Raw genomic sequence first — 20,367 nt, 5'->3', positions numbered from 1 at the left:
GTCCAAATGGGTTACATAGTAATGGGAAGAGGGACTGTCTCTGACATAATCTGATTGGCCTGCTCTTTGATCACCTCACCCCCCTGATGGGGAAGCAGCCTTACCAGGCCACAGAAGATGACAATGCAGCCACTCCTGATGAGATCTTATAGACTAAGATCAGTAGGAAGGAGAGGAGGACCTCCCCTATCAGTGGACTTGGGGAGGGGCATGCGTGAAGAAGGGGAAGGGAGGGTGGGATTGGGAGGGGAGGAGGGAGGAGCTTATGGGGGGATACAAAATGAATAAAGTGTAATTAATAAAAAAAATTAAAAAAAGAAGTAAAAAAAATAAAATAAAAAAATAAAAAATAAAAAAAGAAGTAAAAGAGGAAGGAAAACATCCCCATTCATCCAATGAAGTCAGTTTCACCTCATTATAACAAAATCAAAGACACTGCAAGAGAAAAACAAAAAAACGAAGCAAAACTGAGAGATCAACAATGCACGTGAACCAGGTGGAAAGACAGTCAACAGAATACTAGAAAATTTGATTCAGCAACATATATAAGGACCAGGAACCACATATGTAATGTTTTTTCTGGTGATATAAGGCTGTTTCCATTTGAAAGTATATGAAGGTACTATGCCATATTGAACATAAGGCATCTGCATGATCATCTCGGTAGATGAGAACAAAGCATTTGACAAGATTTAACATTCTTTTGTGATAAAAAGTAAATCTCTGTGAATGAGGGATGGAATGGAGCTTCAAGTCAGTGCATTTAAAAAAATGCTTGCAATGGTGATGTACTGGATTATTTTCCATCACGATCAGGGATAAGGTAATAACATCTAGTTTTCCCACTTCAACATGGATTGGAATCTGAAGCCCGGATTATGAGTTCAGCAAAACATATAAAAAGCATATAGATCATGATATCATCTTACTTTGAAGATGATGTTTTTATAAGTGCCATGAAAAATAAAACCAGTAGAAGAAATTTCACAAGTGTTTCAGGATACATGTCATAGAGTTGGCAGTGTAATTAATGGTCTACTTTTGTACAAAAAACACCTATGGGATAATACCATTTCTACCACAGTACCTTTTTAAGCAAAATTTGCATCTGGCAGTAAAACCAACTAAATAAAAACTAGTTTGACAGGTCAATCCTTAGTAAAAATATTAGGTTGAACTAAAGTCACAAGCTTTGTATACATGAACTGGACCTCCAGCTGTGCCTTGCAGGTACTTTGATCTTTTGCTAAGTTGTAATTCTAGAACAGTTTGTAAATGCTGGTTCCTGTTTTATGCCAGGTTTCTATCATAGGCACAACACCACAGTGAATTTCAGACATGGTTGTCTGAATTGTTATGGTATTTTTGTCTAGAAATTTGAGATCTTGCTGTGACTTCACATGATAGAAGGGCAGAAAGAAGCTTTCTGCATCTTCTTTTATGAGGACCCCTGTACCATTCACTGGGTCTCCACCCTTATAACTTCATCATCTGCCTAGTTCCCACCTCCAAATCCCATCAGTTTGGAAAATTAAGTTTCAGAAAGTACAAAACTCACTCAATGTATAGTAATGCCATACTGGTTTCTCAGCCAGAGGACTGATACTTAGTTTATCTAGTTTGTCTAAGAACTGTTTTCCTGCCTAGGCAAAGGCCATGGTCAGGGTCTGTGGCTAAGTATAGTTTCTGCCTTGTACTTCATCTCAGACTTCCGATTCTCTTGTCCTGCAGCTCTCTGGAGTACCATCCTCCTTACATCTGGATGACATCTTTACCTTGTTGAATCACCAGACTTTCTTGCTTAAACTGTTGACACTGCCTGAAGTTTCTGTGTTTACTCCTCACTCTTCCCATGCATGGGCTCTTCCTCTGTAGCATGCTGCTATCAGTGCAGCCATGAGGTGAGCAGGACTTAGGATAATTTATTCTAGTACTTGAGATCTTAGCCACCTGGAGTCCCTTTGAATGATGAGATAGCAAGGAAACAAAAGCCAGTATCTGTTATGATGCTGAAAGGTCATGGTAGCCAGGAAGGCAGGGGAAGGGCAATGGGATTCTGTTTTATAGCAGTTTGTTTCTCTGGTACCTTCTGGAACATGTTGATATCAGTATGGAAGAATCAACCATAGTCTGTCTTTTGTTGATAATGTTCTATGGTGCAAATTGCAGTTTTGGTCTATCATATATGATATATGATATATGATATATGATATAGATTGGTCTATGTATACTGTTTGATTTAGATAATGATTCCTATGTCTGGACAAAACAGGGATCCTCCTTTGATATGAAACCCTTCCTCCACTAATGAAAAGATATGGCTTTACTGCCTAAAGACGACCAGCGTTAAGCCAAATGGTGGGAAAAAAATGGCATTCCTGAAGAAGCAGTAAGGAAAAGAACAACGGCTGCTAAGTTAATGAGTCACATATTTATAAACCTTAAAGTCCCATCGCCTGGGGTAGATGCTCATAGACTCTGCTTGAACCTACCCGTTTCTTAATTCTCTTCCCCTGGGAAGCATAACTGTGTAACTCCATTTACTTGCCTTCTGTGGGCAGCTGCCAAGATTTCAATCCTGCCTCCATTCCCTCAGTCTAGTTTCCCCTTTCTCTGGACTTAACGAACTGTCCTGAGTTTTCATATTGTCTCACTTCCCTTTTTATGAATCACTCCTGAGTCCACAGCAATAACATGGATTGTTCCATGTAATTGCACTAAAAGCACAGGATTTAAAGTCTGATGTTTTACATTCCATTTCATTCAGTTCCATTCCATTCCATTCCATTCCATTCCATCCCATCCCATCCCATCCCATCCCATCCCATCCCATCCCATCCCATCCCATCCCATCCCATCCCATCCCATCCCATTCCATTCCATTCCATTCCATGCTTTTATATCTACCAGTTAATAGTGATGGTTTAGCCTCAAAACTTGTTTTATAAAGGGAGATGTAAAATGACAACTCCAAAGTTTTGTTGTGAGCATTACACATGATAGAAGACAGAACCCAGTGCAAATGTGATAATAGCCCATTTCTTCCAGTCATGACGTGGTGTGGACATGGACACAAATAAGACATAGCCTCCTAGTGTGCTTCATCCCAAATTTTCTATTTGGAGCATTTTTCTTATTTTAGGGAACACGTAAGCTCCGTTAGTCAATGGCAGAGATACTGGGATGCAGAGGGGACCCACAGCTTCACTTCACCTTGTCCTTAATGGTTTTTTCAATCCATGGTATGTATGTGTAGATATTGGTGTAGATGCCAACGTCTCCTCCCATGAAGTGTCCAACTTCAATTCCCTGGAGCTTGCCCTTACAAATGACAGTAGCTACGGCCACTTCCTGCAAGAGGTGGGAGGGGAAGGAGGGACAAAGGGAGAAAGAAAATTAAAAATTTAAAGCAGTGCTTGTTTTCACAGCTTTTTTTTTAAGCTATGAGAATGAACATCACCAATATGTTATTAACCAAGGATATATGTCACTCTTTAATCAATAAAGATCATCTGCACGAGGGCTATGGCTGATAAATGCAGGTGTCATTGCAATATCCTTATCAAATTCTCCAAAATTACTTCGACATTTAAATATATTATGGTGAAACAGTTAACTAGACACATATAAATAAATGAAATCTGAACATAGACAAAAAGATTACCCCAAAAATACGGCTGAATACTTTTACAAATTTGACACATAAGGAGTTTCTGTGGCTGCTTCCTTGTTGAGTTTGCTGGCAGTCTCTGTCAGTCATCACCGGAGCCTCCAGATTCTGCCGTAAGTCAGGATGTCTGCCTGAGGGAAAAACATGTGGCTCAGCTCACAACTGCCACTTATCCCGAATCCTCACCTCCTGTACTCCAATGTTTATTATTTTGTGTATGAATAAAGGAAATAAGAAAGGTGAAAGAGGAAAAAATTAAAGTTTTCTGTGAATGAGAGTTAATTCTGCAGATTCTTATTCTACAGTACCAAGTGCACATAGTAGCATTTTACCAATGTAAAATAGTCTTATGTGATTTTCTTTTTAGTCTGAATCTATAAATGATCTGATTCAGGTTCTCCACAAATGTCCTTTATATGTGAATTGAACATGTGGGGACCACCACATGCCTCCTTAATGTAACTTGTTCCATGCCAATAAGTAATGGCCTCTGTGCAGTCAGATGGCCCATGGGGTCCAGCTGTCAAAGTCCTGCCAAGGCCAGTGAAGGTTCAACTGATACCCTGAAAACAGAGAAGCACTGGAATTTGAGACAGGTCTCTTTCTAGACCTCTGCTGTAGCTTTGCCCTTTGGCTTGAGCCATGTTCTGCTCCATCTCATCCCACAGCTCTGTGTTCCTCATTCATAGTGAAACTAATGGCTTCACTTGCTGTGGAAGGTGCACTTACCATTGTTTTCTTGACTCCAGTCCAAACCTGAAAGTGTACAGACAGTGCCTGGCCGGACATTGGTGGTGGCTATGGGAAGAACCTGGACTTTGTGGTTGAAGGTGGCAGGCTTAGCTAGTTTAATAAGCATGAGGTCATCCTGTGGGGCTGTGTGGCTGTAGTTCCAGTAGCGGATAATCTGGATGGGATAAATTATCTGCTCTGTCCCATCTCTGATTCTGCTCTTGAAATTTCCCAGCATCACCCTCAGATTTCTGGAGGAAGAAGGAACTGGAAGTAACCACTGTTACCACCACCACCACCATATCATCATCATCAGTCATCATCATCATCACTCACCACCACCGTCATCATTTTGGGTATTAGATACTACAGCATGCAAGCTACTGTGACAAGTGCTGAATCCGGGTTACCTTTTACTCACAATAAGCCTATGCAGTGCGTCTTATGTTATTTTCCACTTTACAAATAAAGTACTGGACACACACAGTAATTTACTTGTGGTTAGAATGAACAGTGGCGTCGTTAACTACTGTTTGGGAATACAGTGGATTGGAGAGTGAAAATAATGAATGTAAATGTTAGTATTCCATCCTCTTTGAACCTCATTTATCCAAGTGGGTAATTTCCATTTTTGTGGACACATGAGAATGAAATGACCAGAGTGTTGGATAGCAAGCCCTCCACCAACTTCCCTTTTTCCCCCTATTTGAAGATTTGAAAGGCGGCATGGTTTAAATCAAGGAGCTTTCTTCTCTGGCTTCTAGTCAACAGGAAGTTTGAGAAAGTATTTGGAGGGAGAAGGGTGATGTTGGAGTAGTTATCTTCCCAGATCCTTTCCAGGAGTGTTGTCACAGATGTTTTAAAATGTCTTCGGGCAAAGGTCACTGTTCCTATGAGATAGCATCTTCATGCAGAGATCGATCCTATTCTATTAATACCATTCTTTCCATCTAGGATAAGGACAGTTGCTGTATTTCCTCAATATTTTTTTTTCTGAAGGACATGGAACTATTTCTTTACAATTAGTTCCTTTAAAAATCTTTTTAATTTACTCAGTTTTTTAATTTGAGTCACCTGCTGAGACCCTACTTGATTAAATGTAATCATATTTCCAGTAAAAGAAAAAAAAAACTTGAAAATCTGATGGGGCAGCAGGAGAGGTACAGCATGAAGCAGAGTCTTTCAACAGCAGCACAGAAGCACAGAGTATTAGGTGGAGACATGCTTCATTCTATGGGAAGTTTAGCAGCCTCCTGCTAAGGTGCTCACCAATAGATGCCAGTAGGACTGTTCCCTGATGGGGAAAACCCCAAATATCTTTGGACTTTTCGAAACATCCTGAGGGAAAGTTGTCCCTGCTTGAGAATAACTGATCTAGAATGAGTAGAACCAACTGATGAGGAGATGCACAATACTCACGGTAAATAGCAGTGGGATGGGGCCAGCACCCAGCTAGCCTTGATGAGGACACCCACACAAGGGTTGAAGTTAGACTTGAGGTATGCTAAGTAAGGAGCAGGGTCCTCTTTCTGCACATATGAGTGCGTGAATAAAGCTGTTCCTGAGAAAACAGTATCACACAAATGTCAGAGTAAATGAGACATTCACACCTTCCCAGCAGAGAAGGAGTATGCATGGTTTTAGAGGAGGAATCAATTGGCTGGAAATCATTTTTCTAATAAAGATGTAAATTAAAGAGACACACTTTATGTAAGACATAATAATGTCTTTGTAATTTGTAATACACACTCTAAGAAAGGGTATAATATAAAAGATACCTTTACTGCTTATAAATGTATTTTCTTGGAAAGCAATTTAGAAATAAATATCAATATATGTAATTTGTTTATAACTTGTAGTTTGAGAAATCCAACAATAGAAATCCATTTTTAAAGACATAATGATTAATAAGTGTATTCATTTTTAGTAATACTTATAGTAGTTGAACATTGGAAGGATAAATATCTAATATGTGATGTTAGACATTGAAATAAAAAAAACCACATAAGCAAGTAGAACACATCAAAAATAATATCAGTAACACTTAAGTTAAAGTTTAAAAAAAGTAGTGGAATATAAAAGGGAGGGAGGCTAAGTCTAGTGTGCTTTTCTAAGCTCTTACTGGTACCCTAGTACTCTTACTGGTACCCTTCCATACCTGGCCCTATACCTCATTTCTGTGTGACCATACTTAAACACTTCAAAGCAAAGAGGATAGATTATTCATAAGAACAAAAGATTTTGAGTTCTATATTAGGTGCTGTATTAATTAGCTTGCCTAATCTCAACCCAGCTAATTATGTGATATGGCCCTGGCAATAAGGAAGTTGTGGGAAATTCTTCAGTCCAAGTTTCATGGAAGCAGAGACTGCAGCAGTAGTGACCACAGTACTAAGTCTTTCCTTCCAAACTTTACCATCTCCTGAATTCCACGTTAGGACCACATCAGGACTTTCCTAGAGGGCAACGAGGTCCATATTTCACAGTAACCAGGAGAAAACAGTCATTGTTAGGGGTTCTCACAGGTATGTGCCATAGCCTATCATATAGCGTAACACTTAGGGTAGGCTGTTTTGCGCTAAGCCCGTAGATAGGGTCTAAGTGGGGAGACCCAGATTCTACTCAGAGTAGTTTTCTTGATGCTTTTGCACACTGATCACACATCCATTTCACCTCACTACATTAACCCACACTTTAAAGGACAGAATAAAAAGTCTTAAATACATACCAGCTAGGATGGCCAAATAGAAAATAAGTTTCATGATGGTGCAGCTCTTTTCTTGTGAGATGTAGAAGGAAGATCAGCAGAGGCTGCAATCCTCTGCCCCCTTGTCTCCTTAGGAATTTCTATCAGAGCCAGCAGATTTGGCTAGGTAGGGGAACACATGGAATGATCAGAAACGGGCTCTAGGCATAAGCAGCAGGTGGAAAAGACTCCAGATAGGGAGACGGGAGAAACAGGAGACTATACTTCTATTGAGGCTTTTCAGAAAGAGGAAAATAATCTTGTTTTGTTGAACTTTTGAGTCCAAGTCACCCTATATGCTAATCTAAAAGCTCTACGAATTATAGTTAGTTCTAGTATAGTCTAGTGTGCTTTCCTAAGCTCTTACTGGTTGGAAAGAGGAGCTCCAGGATCAAGACTTATCTGAGGACAGAGCTGTGAGAAACAGGATTCTCTACCTTGGCTCAGGAAGAGTGTGTCCTTAATGGTTTGCTCTGAAGCCCCTCATGATCACTTAATGCTTTTCTTAGCCCCTCCCATCTTTGTTACATCTGCTCACTGTTTCATCACTCAGTTATCATCACCAGCTGGGTCTTTTTTTTTTCCCCCTCCTGGTAAGCATCACTGAGGTGAGGAAAGGAAATGAGAGCTTACATGGAATGGTTAATTATCTTTGACAGTTGGAAAATAATATATATTATAGATGGCATAGAATCAAAGACTTAATGTGTTGATGACAATTCAGAAAACAGACCCTTCTATGTGACTTTTACACCGTGAAATAGTGAAATGATTTTCCAGCTAACTCCATGACCAAAGTCAATATTACATACTAGGGAGCACATACTCACATGAAAAGGAGCATCAGCACAAATAGATCGCATTCCCTGAACATTTATTGAATTCCAGGCACAGAACTTAGTGTCCTCTCCCTCTCTGAGTGCCTGAGTCCCTGCCTGCTCCTTGTTCTCCTCTCCTGTTTCCTTTTTCTTCTTTAATTGAAAAATATTTTGATACAATATATCTTGATCGTGTTTTTCTCCTCCCCTAATTCATCTCATATCTTTTCTACTTCCTATCTACTCAACTTCATATTTCTTTTTTCTCTTCATTTTCCTTTCTGGGAGTTTTAAAGAACACTCAAACCCTAAATCAAAACAAACAAATATATAAAACAAAACAAAACAAAAAAACCTCCAAGAAACACTACCCTGACACAACCTTCCCCCTCCTCACAAAAATGGAACCTAAAATATAGAAACAAAAGACAATAAGACAAAAATGCCCAAACAAACAAAACAAGACAAAAAAGTCTACTAAATATCATTGAGTTTGTTTTCTGTTGGCCAACCATTGCTGAGCATGGGGCCTACCCTGAAGTGTGATTAATATACCCAGTAAGAGTCCATTGGAGAACCCCCCTCCCGTGCTTATCAATTGCACATAGCTCCTTGTTTAGGGATAGGAACCCATCATTGGGACCCCGAGAGGCCTTATATATGTTACTATAGTCTCTTTGAGTATACCATTCCTGTTGTACTCAGTAGACGCCGTTTCCTTGGAGTCATTCATCCCTCTGGCTCTTTCCATCTCCTCTTTTACAGGCTTTCTGCACCTTGGTAGTTGAGTGAGACACTGATCTGAGTCCCAGACTGGTGTGGCCATGGGAGGTCCCTGGAATAGAATGTTTCTTGGGATTGGCAGCTGACATAAAGGAACGGAGATAGGACAGAAAACAACAATCTTAGTATTTTTGAGTCAGGTCTTTCTATATAGTCCAGGCTGGCCTCACACGTTTTCTGCCTCTGTTTCCCAAGCACTAGGACAACCGGTATGTGTCAGCACCCCAACCTGACCCAGAGTTTAGTTCTTCACTGATTACACTTTTGCCATTTTATGCCTAGTTAAGGTTTCTAATGTGATCATTTGGGTCTTGTCTGCATGCTAAAGTCTTTGTCTAATTTTTCTCTGGTCTCATAGATCTTATCAATTGTTGCTCTAGAGTAAATCATAATTTTTAGTTTTAAGCTCTTTTGTATTGATTGGAGTGTCAAGTCTTCAATCATTAGACATGCTTCTGTCTTCCTATCTCCCTGACTTGAGTATGCTTGAAAATGGATTTCTTTCTGCATCTCTTCTCACTCTTTTTTTAAAAATATTTTTTATTTTAATTTTTATTAATTACACTTTATTTACTTTGTATCCCCCCAGAAACCCCTCTAACCTCCCCTCCTAATCCCACCTTCCTTTCCCCTTCTCCATGCATGCCCCTCCCCAAGTCCACTGATAGGGAAGGTCTTCTTCTCCTTCCTTCTGATCCTAGTCTATCAGATCACATCAGGGGTGGCTGCATTGTCTTCCTCTGTGGCCTGGTAAGGCTGCTTCCCCAAAAGGGTGAGGTGATCAAAGAGCAGGCCAATCTGTTCATGTCAGAGGCAGTCCCTCTTCCCATTACTATGGAACCCACTTGGACACTGAACTGCCATGGGCTTCATCTGTGCAGGGGTCTTAGGTTATCTCCATGCCTGGTACTTGGTTGGAGTATGAGTCTCAGGAAAGATCCCTGTGCGCAGATTTTTTGGTTCTGTTGCTCTCCTTGTGGAGCTCCTTTCCTCTCCAGATCCTACTATTTCCTACTTTTTTCATAAGATTCCTTGCACTCTGCCTAACAGTTAGCCATAAGTCTCAGCATCTGCTTTGATAGTCTGCAGGGCAGAGCCTTTTAGAGGCCCTCTGTGGCAGGCTCCTGACTTGTTCCCTGTTTTCTTCTTCTTCTGATGTCCATCCTCTTTGCCTTTCAGGATGGGGATTGAACATTTTAGCAGAGTCATCTCTCTTGATTAATTTCTTTAGGTGTACAGATGTTAGTAGGTTTATCCTATATTATACGTCTGTATGAGTGAGTATATATCGTGTGTGTCTTCCTGCTTCTGGGATAGCTCACTCAGGATGATCTTTTCCAGTTCCCACCATTTACCTGCAAATTTCATGATTTCCTTGTTTTTTATTGTTGAGTAATATTCCATTGTGTAGATGTACCACAATTTCTGTATCCATTCTTCAGTTGAGGGGCATCTGGGCTATTTCCAGCTTCTGGCTATTACAAATAAAGCTGCTACAAACATGATTGAGCAAATGTCCTTATTGTGTACTTGAGCCTCTTTTGGTTATATGCCTAGGAGTAGTATAGCTTGATCTTGAGGAAGTGCTGTTCCTAGTTGAGAAAAAGTCAGTGGTTGTACAAATTTATATTCCCACCAGCAGTGGAGGAGGGTTCCCCTTTCTCCACAACCTCTCCAGCATGTGTTGTCACTTGAGTTTTTCATCTTGGCCATTCTGATTGGTGTAAGGTGAAATCTTAAGGTCATTTTGATTTGCATTTCCCTGATGGCTAATGACGTTGAGCATTTCTTTAATTGTTTCTCTGCTATTTGATATTCCTCTACAGAGAATTCTCTGTTTAGCTTTGTTACCCATTTTTTAATTCGAATTAATTGATTTATTTCTTTTCAACCTCTTTAGTTCTTTATATATACTGGATATGAGTCCTCTGTCAGATAGAGCGTTGGTGAAGATCCTTTCCCAATCTTTAGGCATTCATATTGTTTTGATGACATTGTCCTTTGCTTTACAGAAGTTTTTCAGTTTCATGAGGTCCCATTTATTGATTGTTGCTCTCAGAACCTGTGCTGCTCGTGTTCTGTTCAGGAAATTGTCTCCTGTGCCAATGAGGTCAAGGCTTTTCCCCACTTTTTCTTCTAACCGATGTAATATGTCTGGTTTTATGTTGAGGTCTTTGATCCACTTGGACTTTAGTATTGTGTAGGGTGTATGGATCTATTTGCATTTTTCTACATATAGACATCCAGTTAGACCAGCACCATTTGTTGAAGATGCTATCTTTTCTCCATTGTATGGTTTTGGCATCTTGTAAAAAATCAGGTGTCCATAAGTGTGCGGGTTTATTTCTGGGTCTTCTGTTCAGTTCCATTGATCCACCATTCTGTTTCTATGCCAGTACCATGCAGTTTTTATTACTGTTGCTCTATAGTACAGCTTGAGATCAGGAATGGAGATACCTCCTGATGATCTTTTACTGTAGAGGATTGTTTTAGAAATTCTGAGTTTCTTGTTCCATATGAAGGTGAGAATTTTTCTTTCAAGGAATTGTAAAGAATTGTGTTGGTAATTTGATGGGAATTTCATTGAATCTGTAGATTGCTTTTGGTAAGATGGCCACTTTTACTGTGTTAATCATGCCAAGCTGTGAGCATGGGAGATCTTTCCATCTTTTGATATCTTCTTCATTTTATTTTATTATTAATTACACTTTGTATCCCCCCATAAACCCTACCCTCCTCCCCTTCCAATCCCACCTTCCGTCCAGCTTCTTCATGCATGCCCCTCCTCAAGTCCACTGATAGGGGAGGTCCTCTTCTCCTTCCTTCTGATCTCAGTCTATCAGATCACACCAGGAGTGGCTGCATTGTCATCTTCTGTGGCCTGGTAAGGCTGTTCCCTGCTCAGGGTGAGGTGATGAAAGAGCAGGCCAATCAGATTGTGTCAGAGGCAGTCCCTCTTCCCATCACTATGTAACCCACTTGGGTTACATTAAACTGCCATGGGCTACATCTGTACAGGGGTTCTAGATCTGTAAAGAATTGTGTTGGTAGTTTGGTGGGAATTGCTTTGAATCTGTAGATTGCTTTTGGTAAGATGGCCATTTTTATTATGTCAATCCTGCCAAGCCATGAGCATGGGAGATCTTTCCATCTTCTGATATCTTCTTCTAATTCTTTCTTCAGAGACTGGAAATTTTTTTCATACAAGTCTTTGATTTGCTTGGTTAGGGTTACACCAAGGTACTTTATGTCCTTTGTGGCTATTGTGAAGGGTATTGTTTCCCTAATTTCTTTCTCAGCCCTTTTGTCTTTTATACAGGAGGGCTACTGATTTTTTTTTTTTTTGAGTTAATTTTGTATCCACTCACTTTACTGAAGGTGTTTATCAGCTGTAGGTGTTCTCTGGTATATTTTTTTGGGTCACTCAGGTATACTATTATATTATCTGCAAATAGTGATAATTTGACTTCTTCCTTTCCAATTTGTACCCCCTTGATCTCCTTCAATTGTCTTATTGCTGTAGCAAGGACTTCCAGAACAAGGTTGAGGAGATATGGAGAGAGTGGGCAGCCTGGTCTTGTCCCTGATTTCAGTGGGATTGCTTTAAGTTTCTCTTCATTCAGGTGATGTTGGCTATAGGCTTATTGTATATTGCCTTTACTATGTTTAGATATGTGCCTTGTATCCCTGATCTCCCCAAGACTTTAAATATGAATGGATGTTGGATTTTGTCAAATGCCTTTTCAGCATTTAGGGAGATTATCATGTGGTTTTTTCTTCTTTCAGTTTGTTAATATGGTGGATCACAATGTTGGATTTTCATATATTGAACCACCCCTGCATACCTGGGATGAAGCCTCCTTGGTCATAGTGGATGACATCTTTGATGTGTTCTTGTATTCGGTTTGCAAGTATTTTGTTGAGTATTTTTGCATCATTGTTCATGAGGAAAATTGTTCTGAAATTCTTTTTCTTTGTTGGGTCTTTGTGAGATTTAAGTACCAAGGTGACTGTGGCTTCATAGAATGAGTTTGGTAGTGTTCCTTCTGTTTCTATTTTGTGGAATAGTTTGAAGAGATCTGGAGTTAGCTCTTCTTTGAAGGTCTGGTAGAATTCTGTGATGAAACCATCTGGTCCTGGGCTTTTTTTGGATGGGAGGCTTTTGATGACTGCTTCTATTTCCTTGGGGGATATAGGACTATTTAATTGATTTACCTGGTCCTGATTCAGCTTTGGTAAGTTGAATCGATCAAGAAAATTGTCCATTTCATTTAGATTTTCAAATTTTGTGGGATATGGACTTTTGAAGTAAGTCCTAATGATTGTTTGGATTTCCTCAGTGTCTGTAGTTATGTCCTCCTTTTCATTTCTGATTTTGTAGATTTGCCTGGTGTCTCTCTGCCTTTTAGTTAGTTTGGCCAAGGGTTTGTCTATCTTGATGATTTTCTCAAAGAAACAGCTCTTGGTTTCATTGACTCTTTGAATTGTTTTATTTGCTTTTAATTGATTGATTTCAGCCCTGAGTTTGATTATTTCCAGCCATCTACTCCTTTTTGGTGTGTCTGCTTCTTCTTTATTTTTTTTTCTAGGGCTTTTAGGTGAGCCATTAAATTGCTTGAATGAGATGTTTCAAATTTCTTCTGGAAGGCACTTAGTGCTATGAACTTCCCTTTTAGCACTGCTTTTATTGTGTCCCATAAGTTTTGGTTTATTGTGTCTTCATTTTCATTGAATTCTAGGAATACTTTAATTTCTTTCTTTATTCCTTCCCTGAACCAGCTGTCAATTAGTAGCAAGTTGTTTAGTTTCCATGTGTGTGTAGGCTTTTTGCTATTTCTGTTGTTGTTGAGGTCCAGCTTTAGTCCATAGTGATCAGATAGGATACAAGGGATTATTTCAATCTTCTTGTATCTGTTGAAGCTCACTTTGTGACCAACCATATGGTCTATTTTGGAGAAGCTTCCATGAGGTGCTGAAGAAGAAGGTAAATTCTTTTGTGTTTGGGTGTAAGGTTCTGTAAATGTCTGTTAGGTCCATTTGATTCATGACCTCTGTTAGAGACATTGTTTCTTTGTTTAATTTCTATTTGGTTGACTTGTCCTTCGTTGAGCGTGGGGTGTTGAAGTCCTCCACTATTAATGTGTGTGGATCTATGTGTGGTTTAAATTTTTATCAATGTTTCTTTTACAAATGTGGGTGCCTTTGTATTTGGGGCATAGATGTTCAGGATTGTGATGTCTTCCTGGTGGAATTTTCCTTTGATGAGTATGAAGTGTCCTTTCTCATCTCTTTTGATTAATTTTGGTTGAAAGTCTATTTTATCAGATATTAGAATGGCTACTCCTGTTTGCTTCTTGGGTCCATTTGCTTGGAAAACTGTCTTCCAGCTCTTTACCCTCAAGTAATGCCTGTCTTTGTGATTTAGGTGTGTTTCTTGTATGCAACAGATTGCTGGGTCTTGTTTAAGCATCCATTCTGTTAGTCTTTATCTTTTTATTGGAGAATTGAGTCCATTGATGTTGAGAGAGATTAATGACCAGTGGCTGCTAGATCCTTTGATTTTGATGTTGGCTGTGGTAATAAGTTTATGTGCTTGGTTACTTTTTGTTTTCCCATAGTGAGGTTAATTATTCCCTGTGTTTTCTTGAAAGTAGTTAGTTTTCTTGAGTTGTATTTTTCCTTCTAGTGTCTTCTGTAATGCTGGCTCTTTTCACTCTTTACTATTACAAGTATCAATCAATCTGTATCTTGTAGAGTATGTATACATCTACCTACCTACTTATCTTTCTGGTACATTTTTTTTTGAGTTGAGATTATTGTTCCATGACCTTCCATGAGCTGAGGCACATTAAATAGAAATGGATCTCTAGTTCAAGGCAATCTCGCTCCCTAGTTCAGGCTAATAGGTTTTGGTATGATAAGTGGCAGACAGAGCAGTGGAAACAGACAGTGCTCTATATGGTCAGGCAGATGGTTCTCTGTTCTTTGGTTCCCATCTTGCCTCTAACCTTTTGTATCAATCATGTCTGATCCACATATCAGGAGTAAAGGGGTCCCTTTCATAGTCTTGTAGCTTTATCTAGAGTTTACCTCAAGGATCCAATGCATATATGATACACATGATTCTATTTGCCTCTCATTTATTCTGTGTTTAGTTGCTCACTTTAGATGTTCAGAAGCCTATATATCTATTATTTCTACTGGTTCTCTGAGTAAACAATTCTTATTTTATCCTACTTATTAGCACACATTTTATTATCATTTTATATTCCAAAACCATGCTCTTTCTTCTGAAGTCTGCCTCTTTCATTAGAGATATGTAAAACAATAATAGTTAATATACTACGACTTAATTCATAGCCTACAATGGAAAACCTTATAATTTGCAGAATCAATAAAGTTTGGACTTTAGATTTGTTTTATCAGAGGAATGAAAGATTAAATCAGATGATCCTAATAGTAAACAATTGCAGTTCAAATTCTTAATGTTTCCAAAAGGTTCATGTGTTAGAGATATGATCCCCATATTGGTACTTTGAGAAGTGTTTTAGGTACTTTTCTGTTGCTGTGATGACCAATACAATTCATAAGAAGAAAAAATTATTTAGAGATTATAGTTCCATAGGAATAGAAGTCCATTACCATCCCAGTGGGGATCATAACAGCAGGCAGGCAGGCAGGCAGGCATGCCATTAGAGCAGAATGCCTCCTCATCCGGACCGCAAAACAAGAACCAGAGAAGACATGGTAGGAGGACCATGAATATTTTGAAACCCAAAAGCCTAGCTCCAGTGACTCCACTCTTCCAACAAACCCTTACTTTCTATTCCTTCTTAAGCAGTTCCACCAAGTATTCAAACATGTGAACCTATAGGAGCCACTCTCACTCAAACTACTGCAGGAGGTGATGGAAACCTGACGAGGTGGAGCCCATTGTAAGATCTTTGCATATTTGAAAGCATGTTCTAAAAGTGGATTCTAGGGCCCTGGCCTCTTTCTCACTTTGTCGCTTGTGTCCTGGTCATAAAGTAAGATTTCACTATGTGCTTCTACCATACCTACCATGCAGGCCTAAAAGCATGGACTAAAATACCTAAAACTAAGTCAAAATAAACCTTCTCTCTTTGTATGCTGATTACCTTATATATTTAACATAGTTGTGGAATGCCAATTAATAGAAAGAGGAATGGGTTTAGCTTTTACTGTATGTGAAAATGTGGAAAATTTTTGGGAATTGGTTTGAAGGAAGGGTTTGGGCTGGTGGGTTAGGGAAAGACCACAGTGCTGTAAGTTAGCTGAACAGGTGATACTGGTAGATACTCAAAAGATCAAAATATTGATGGAATCCTTTGTTGATGAAGTTTCAGATGAGAATGAGTATTATATTGGGAATCAGACTGGAAGATAGACTTGTGACCCGGTGGCCAAGAATTTGGATGCATTTTGCCCATGTCCTGATACTTTGTAGGAGGCAAACCTTAGAGGCAATGGACTGATTAATAGGCAGAAAAAAAAATATAGTTTAAATCATTCCTTTTTTAAAATTCTTTATTAATTATATTTTGTTCACTTTGTATCCCCCCTGTGGTTCTCTCCCTCCTCCCATCCTAATTCCTCCCTTCCTCCACCCTCTGCATGCATGCCCCTCCCCAAGTCCACTGATAAGGTAGGTCTTCTTTTCCTTCCTTCTGATCCTAGTCAATTAGGTCTCATCAGGAGTGGCTGCATTGTCTTCTTTTGTGGTCTGGTAGTGCTGCTTCTCCCTTAGGGGGAGGTAATTAAAGAGCAGGCCAATCAGTTCATGTCAGAGACAGTCCCTGTTCCTATTACAATGGAACCCACTTGGATACTGAACTGCCATGGGCTACATCTGTGCAGGGGTCTTAGGTTATCTCCATGCATGGTCCTTGGTTGGAGTATCAGTCTCAGGAAAGACCCCTGTGTGCAGATTTTTTTGGTTTGTTGCTCTCCTTGTGGAGCTCCTGTCCTCTCCAGATCTTACTGTTTCCCACTTCTTTCATAAGATTCCCTGCACTCTGCCCAAAGGTTGCCCATAAGTCTCAGCATCTGCATTGATAGTCTGCAGGGCAGAGCCTTTCAGAGGTCCTCTGTGTGAGGCTCCTGACTTGTTCCCTCTTTTATTTATTTATTTATTTATTTATTTATTTATTTATTTATTACACTTTATTCACTTTGTATCCCCCCATAAGCACCTCCCCCTCCCCTCTTGATCCCACCCTCCCTCCCTCTTCTTCACTCATGCTCCTCCCCAAGTCCACTGATAGGGGAGGTCCTCCTCTCCTTCCTTCTGATCTTAGTCTATAAGATCACATCAGGAGTGGCTGCATTGCCATCTTCTGTGGCCTGGTAAGGCTACTCCCCACTCAGGGGGAGGTGATCAAAGAGCAGGCAAATCAGATTGTGTTGGAGACCATTCCTCTTCCCATTACTATGTAACCCACTTAAACATTAAACTGCCATGGATTACATCTGCTCAGGGGTTCTAGGTTATCTCCATGCCTGGTACTTGGTTGGAGTATGGGTATCTGGGAAGACCCCTTTGTTCAAATTTTCTGGTTCTGTTGCTCTCCTTGTGGGGTTCCTGTCCTCTCCATAACCTACTATTTCCCACTTCTTACATGAGATTCTATGCACTCTGCCCAACAGTTGGCCTTAAAGTCTCAGCATCTGCTTTGATAGTCTAGAGGGCAGAATCTTTCAGAGGCCCTCTGTGGCAGGTTCCTAGGTTGTTTCCTGCTTTCTCCTTCTTCTGATGTCCATCCTCTTTGCCTTTTGGGATGGGGATTGAGCGTTTTAGTCAGGGTCCTCTCTCTTGATTAGTTTCTTTAGATGTACAGATTTTAGTAGGTTTATCCTATAAGTCTATATGAGTGAATATATACCGTGTGTGTCTTTCTGCTTCTGGGACAGCGCACTCAGGATGATCCTTCCCAGGTCCCACCATTTACCTGCAAATTTCATGATTTCCTTATCTTTCAATGCAGAGTAATACTCCATTGTGTAGATGTACCACAATTTCTGCATCCATTCTTCAGTTGAGGAGCATCTGGGCTGTTTTCAGCTTCTGGCTATTACAAATAAAGCTGCTACAAACATGGTTGAGCAAATGTACTTATTGTGTACTTGAGCCTCTTTTGGATATACGCTTAGGAGTGGTATGGCTGGGTCTTGAGGAAGCACTATTCCTATTTGTCTGAGGAAGTGCCAAATTAATTTCCAGAGTGGTTGTACAAGTTTACATTCCCATCAGCAGTGGAGGAGGGTTCCCCTTTCTCCACAACCTCTCCAACATGTATTGTCACTTGAGTTTTTCATCTTGGCCATTCTGATGGGTGTAAGGTGAAATGTTAGGGTGGTTTTGATTTGCATTTCCCTGATGGCTAATGACGTTGAGCATTTCTTTAAGTGTTTCTCTGCCATTCGATATTCCTCTACAGAGAATTCTCTGTTTAGCTCTGTTCCCCATTTTTTAATTGGATTACTTGGTTTGCTGCTTTTCAGCTTCTTTAGTTCTTTATATATGCTGGATAATAGCCCTCTGTCAGATATAGGGTTGGTGAAGATCCTTTCACAGTCTGTAGGCTGTGTTTTTGTTGTGATGACAATGTCCTTTGCTTTACAAAAGCTTTTCAGTTTCATGAAGTCCCATTTATTGATTGTTGCTCTTAGAGCCTGTGCTGTTCATGTTCTGTTCAGGAAATTGTCTCCTGTGCCATTGAGGTCAAGGCTCTTCCCCACTTTTTCTTCTAAGCGTTTTACTGTGTCTGGTTTTACATTGAGGTCTTTGATCCACTTGGACTTTAGTTTTAAGTATGGTTCTATTTGCATTTTTCTACATGTAGACATCCAGTTAGACCAGCGACATTTGTTGAAGATGCTGTCCTTTTTCCATTGAATGGTTTTGACATCATTGCCAAAAATCAAGTGTCCATAAGTGTATGGGTTTATTTCTGGGTCTTCTGTTCAGTTCCATTGATCCACCATTCTGTTTCTATGCCAGTACCATGCAGTTTTTATTTTTTATTACTGTTGCTCTATAGTACAGCTTGAGATCAGGGATGGAGATACCTCCTGAAAATCTTTTACTATAGAGGATTGTTTTAGCAATTCTGGGTTTCTTGTTCCATATGAAGGTGAGAATTTTTCTTTCAAGGAATTGTAAAGAATTGTGTTGGTAATTTGATGGGAATTGCATTGAATCTGTAGATTGCTTTTTGTAAGATGGCCATTTTTACTATATTAATCCTGCCAAGCCATGAGCATGGGAGACCTTTCCATCTTCTGATATCTTCTTCTAATTTTTTCTTCAGAGACTGGAAATTTTTTTCATACAAGTCTTTGACTTGCTTGGTTAGGGTCACACCAAGGTACTTTATGTCCTTTGTGGCTATTGTGAAGGGTGTTGTTTGCCTAATTTCTTTCTCGGCCCTTTTTTCCTTTATACAGGAGGGCTAATGATTTTTTTTTTTGAGTTAATTTTGTATCCAGTCACTTTGCTAAAGGTGTTTATCAGCTGTAGGAGTTCCTGGTAGATTTTTTTGGGGTCACTCAGGTATACTATTATATTATCTGCAAATAGTGATAATTTGACTTCTTCCTTTCCAATTTGTATCCCCTTGATCTACAATTGTCTTATTGCTGTAGCAAGGACTTCCAGAACAATGTTGAAGAGATATGGAGAGAGTGGACAGCCTTGTCTTGTCCCTGATTTTAGTGGGATTGCTTTAATTTTCTCTCTATTCAGTTTGATGTTGGCTATACAGGCTTGCTGTATATTGCCTTTACTATGTTTAGATATGTGCCTTGTATCCCTGGTCTCTGCAAGACTTTAACCATGAATGGATGTTGGATTTTGTCAAATGCCTTTTCAGCATCTAAGGAAATGATCATGAGATTTTTCTCCTTCAGTTTGTTTATGTGGTGGATCACATTGATGGATTTCCATAGATTGAACCACCTGTGCATGCCTGGGTTGAAGCCTCCTTGGTCATAATGGATGACATCTTTGATGTGTTCTTGTATTCAGTTTGCAAGTATTTTGTTGAGTATTTTTGCATCATTGTTCATGAGGGAGATTGGTCTGAAATTCTTTTTCTTTGTTGGGTCTTTGTGAGGTTTAAGTACCAAGGTGACTGTGGCTTCATAGAATGAGTTTGGTAGTGTTCCTTCTGTTTCTATTTTGTGGCATAGTTTGAAGAGTATTGGTGTTAGCTCTTCTTTGAAGGTCTGGTAGAATGGTAGAAGAAATATTAATGACACAAACTATCCAGACAGTAGAATGGGTATTACTGTTGGCACTTAACCAAATTTGCAGTGAAAATCAGGAGCAGAAAAACAGAAGAGAAAGACTCAAAAAATTTACAGGTTGGTAAGAAGAGGATTGCTTGTAAAGTACAGCTAGGGAGGCTATGGTTGCTAAGAAGATGAGCTCTTTTGAAAAGAAGCTTTTCTGGGTGTGGCAGAAGATGCTTGTAACCAGAACACTTAGGAGGCAGAGGCAGGAAGATTGCCAAATGTTGTAAGAGACTAATGAATCTATGAATTTTTCTCATCAGTGTAGATATTTCCCTAGCTTCACACTCTTCTGTACAATGCCA

The 20,367-nt window shown here is 39.6% G+C and overlaps 1 protein-coding gene across 1 annotated transcript; it reads right to left on the bottom strand.

Annotated features, from left to right (window-relative positions):
* Positions 1-3,097: 3,097 nt before the first annotated feature.
* Positions 3,098-7,282, bottom strand: Prss37 (serine protease 37). The gene is made up of 5 exons (XM_021629809.2): positions 7,131-7,282; positions 5,822-5,963; positions 4,400-4,653; positions 3,665-3,801; positions 3,098-3,351 (listed from the first exon to the last, which is right to left on the bottom strand). The coding sequence occupies exons 1-5, from the start codon at positions 7,162-7,164 to the stop codon at positions 3,205-3,207; spliced, it is 714 nt and encodes a 237-aa protein (XP_021485484.1). The 5' UTR covers positions 7,165-7,282; the 3' UTR covers positions 3,098-3,204.
* Positions 7,283-20,367: the final 13,085 nt, after the last annotated feature.

The sequence above is a fragment of the Meriones unguiculatus genome, chromosome 3 (genome assembly GCF_030254825.1).
Source record: "Meriones unguiculatus strain TT.TT164.6M chromosome 3, Bangor_MerUng_6.1, whole genome shotgun sequence".
NCBI lineage: Eukaryota > Metazoa > Chordata > Mammalia > Rodentia > Muridae > Meriones > Meriones unguiculatus.
Note: the sequence above shows the minus strand (reverse complement) of the source record. Positions and strands in the feature narration are given on the sequence as shown.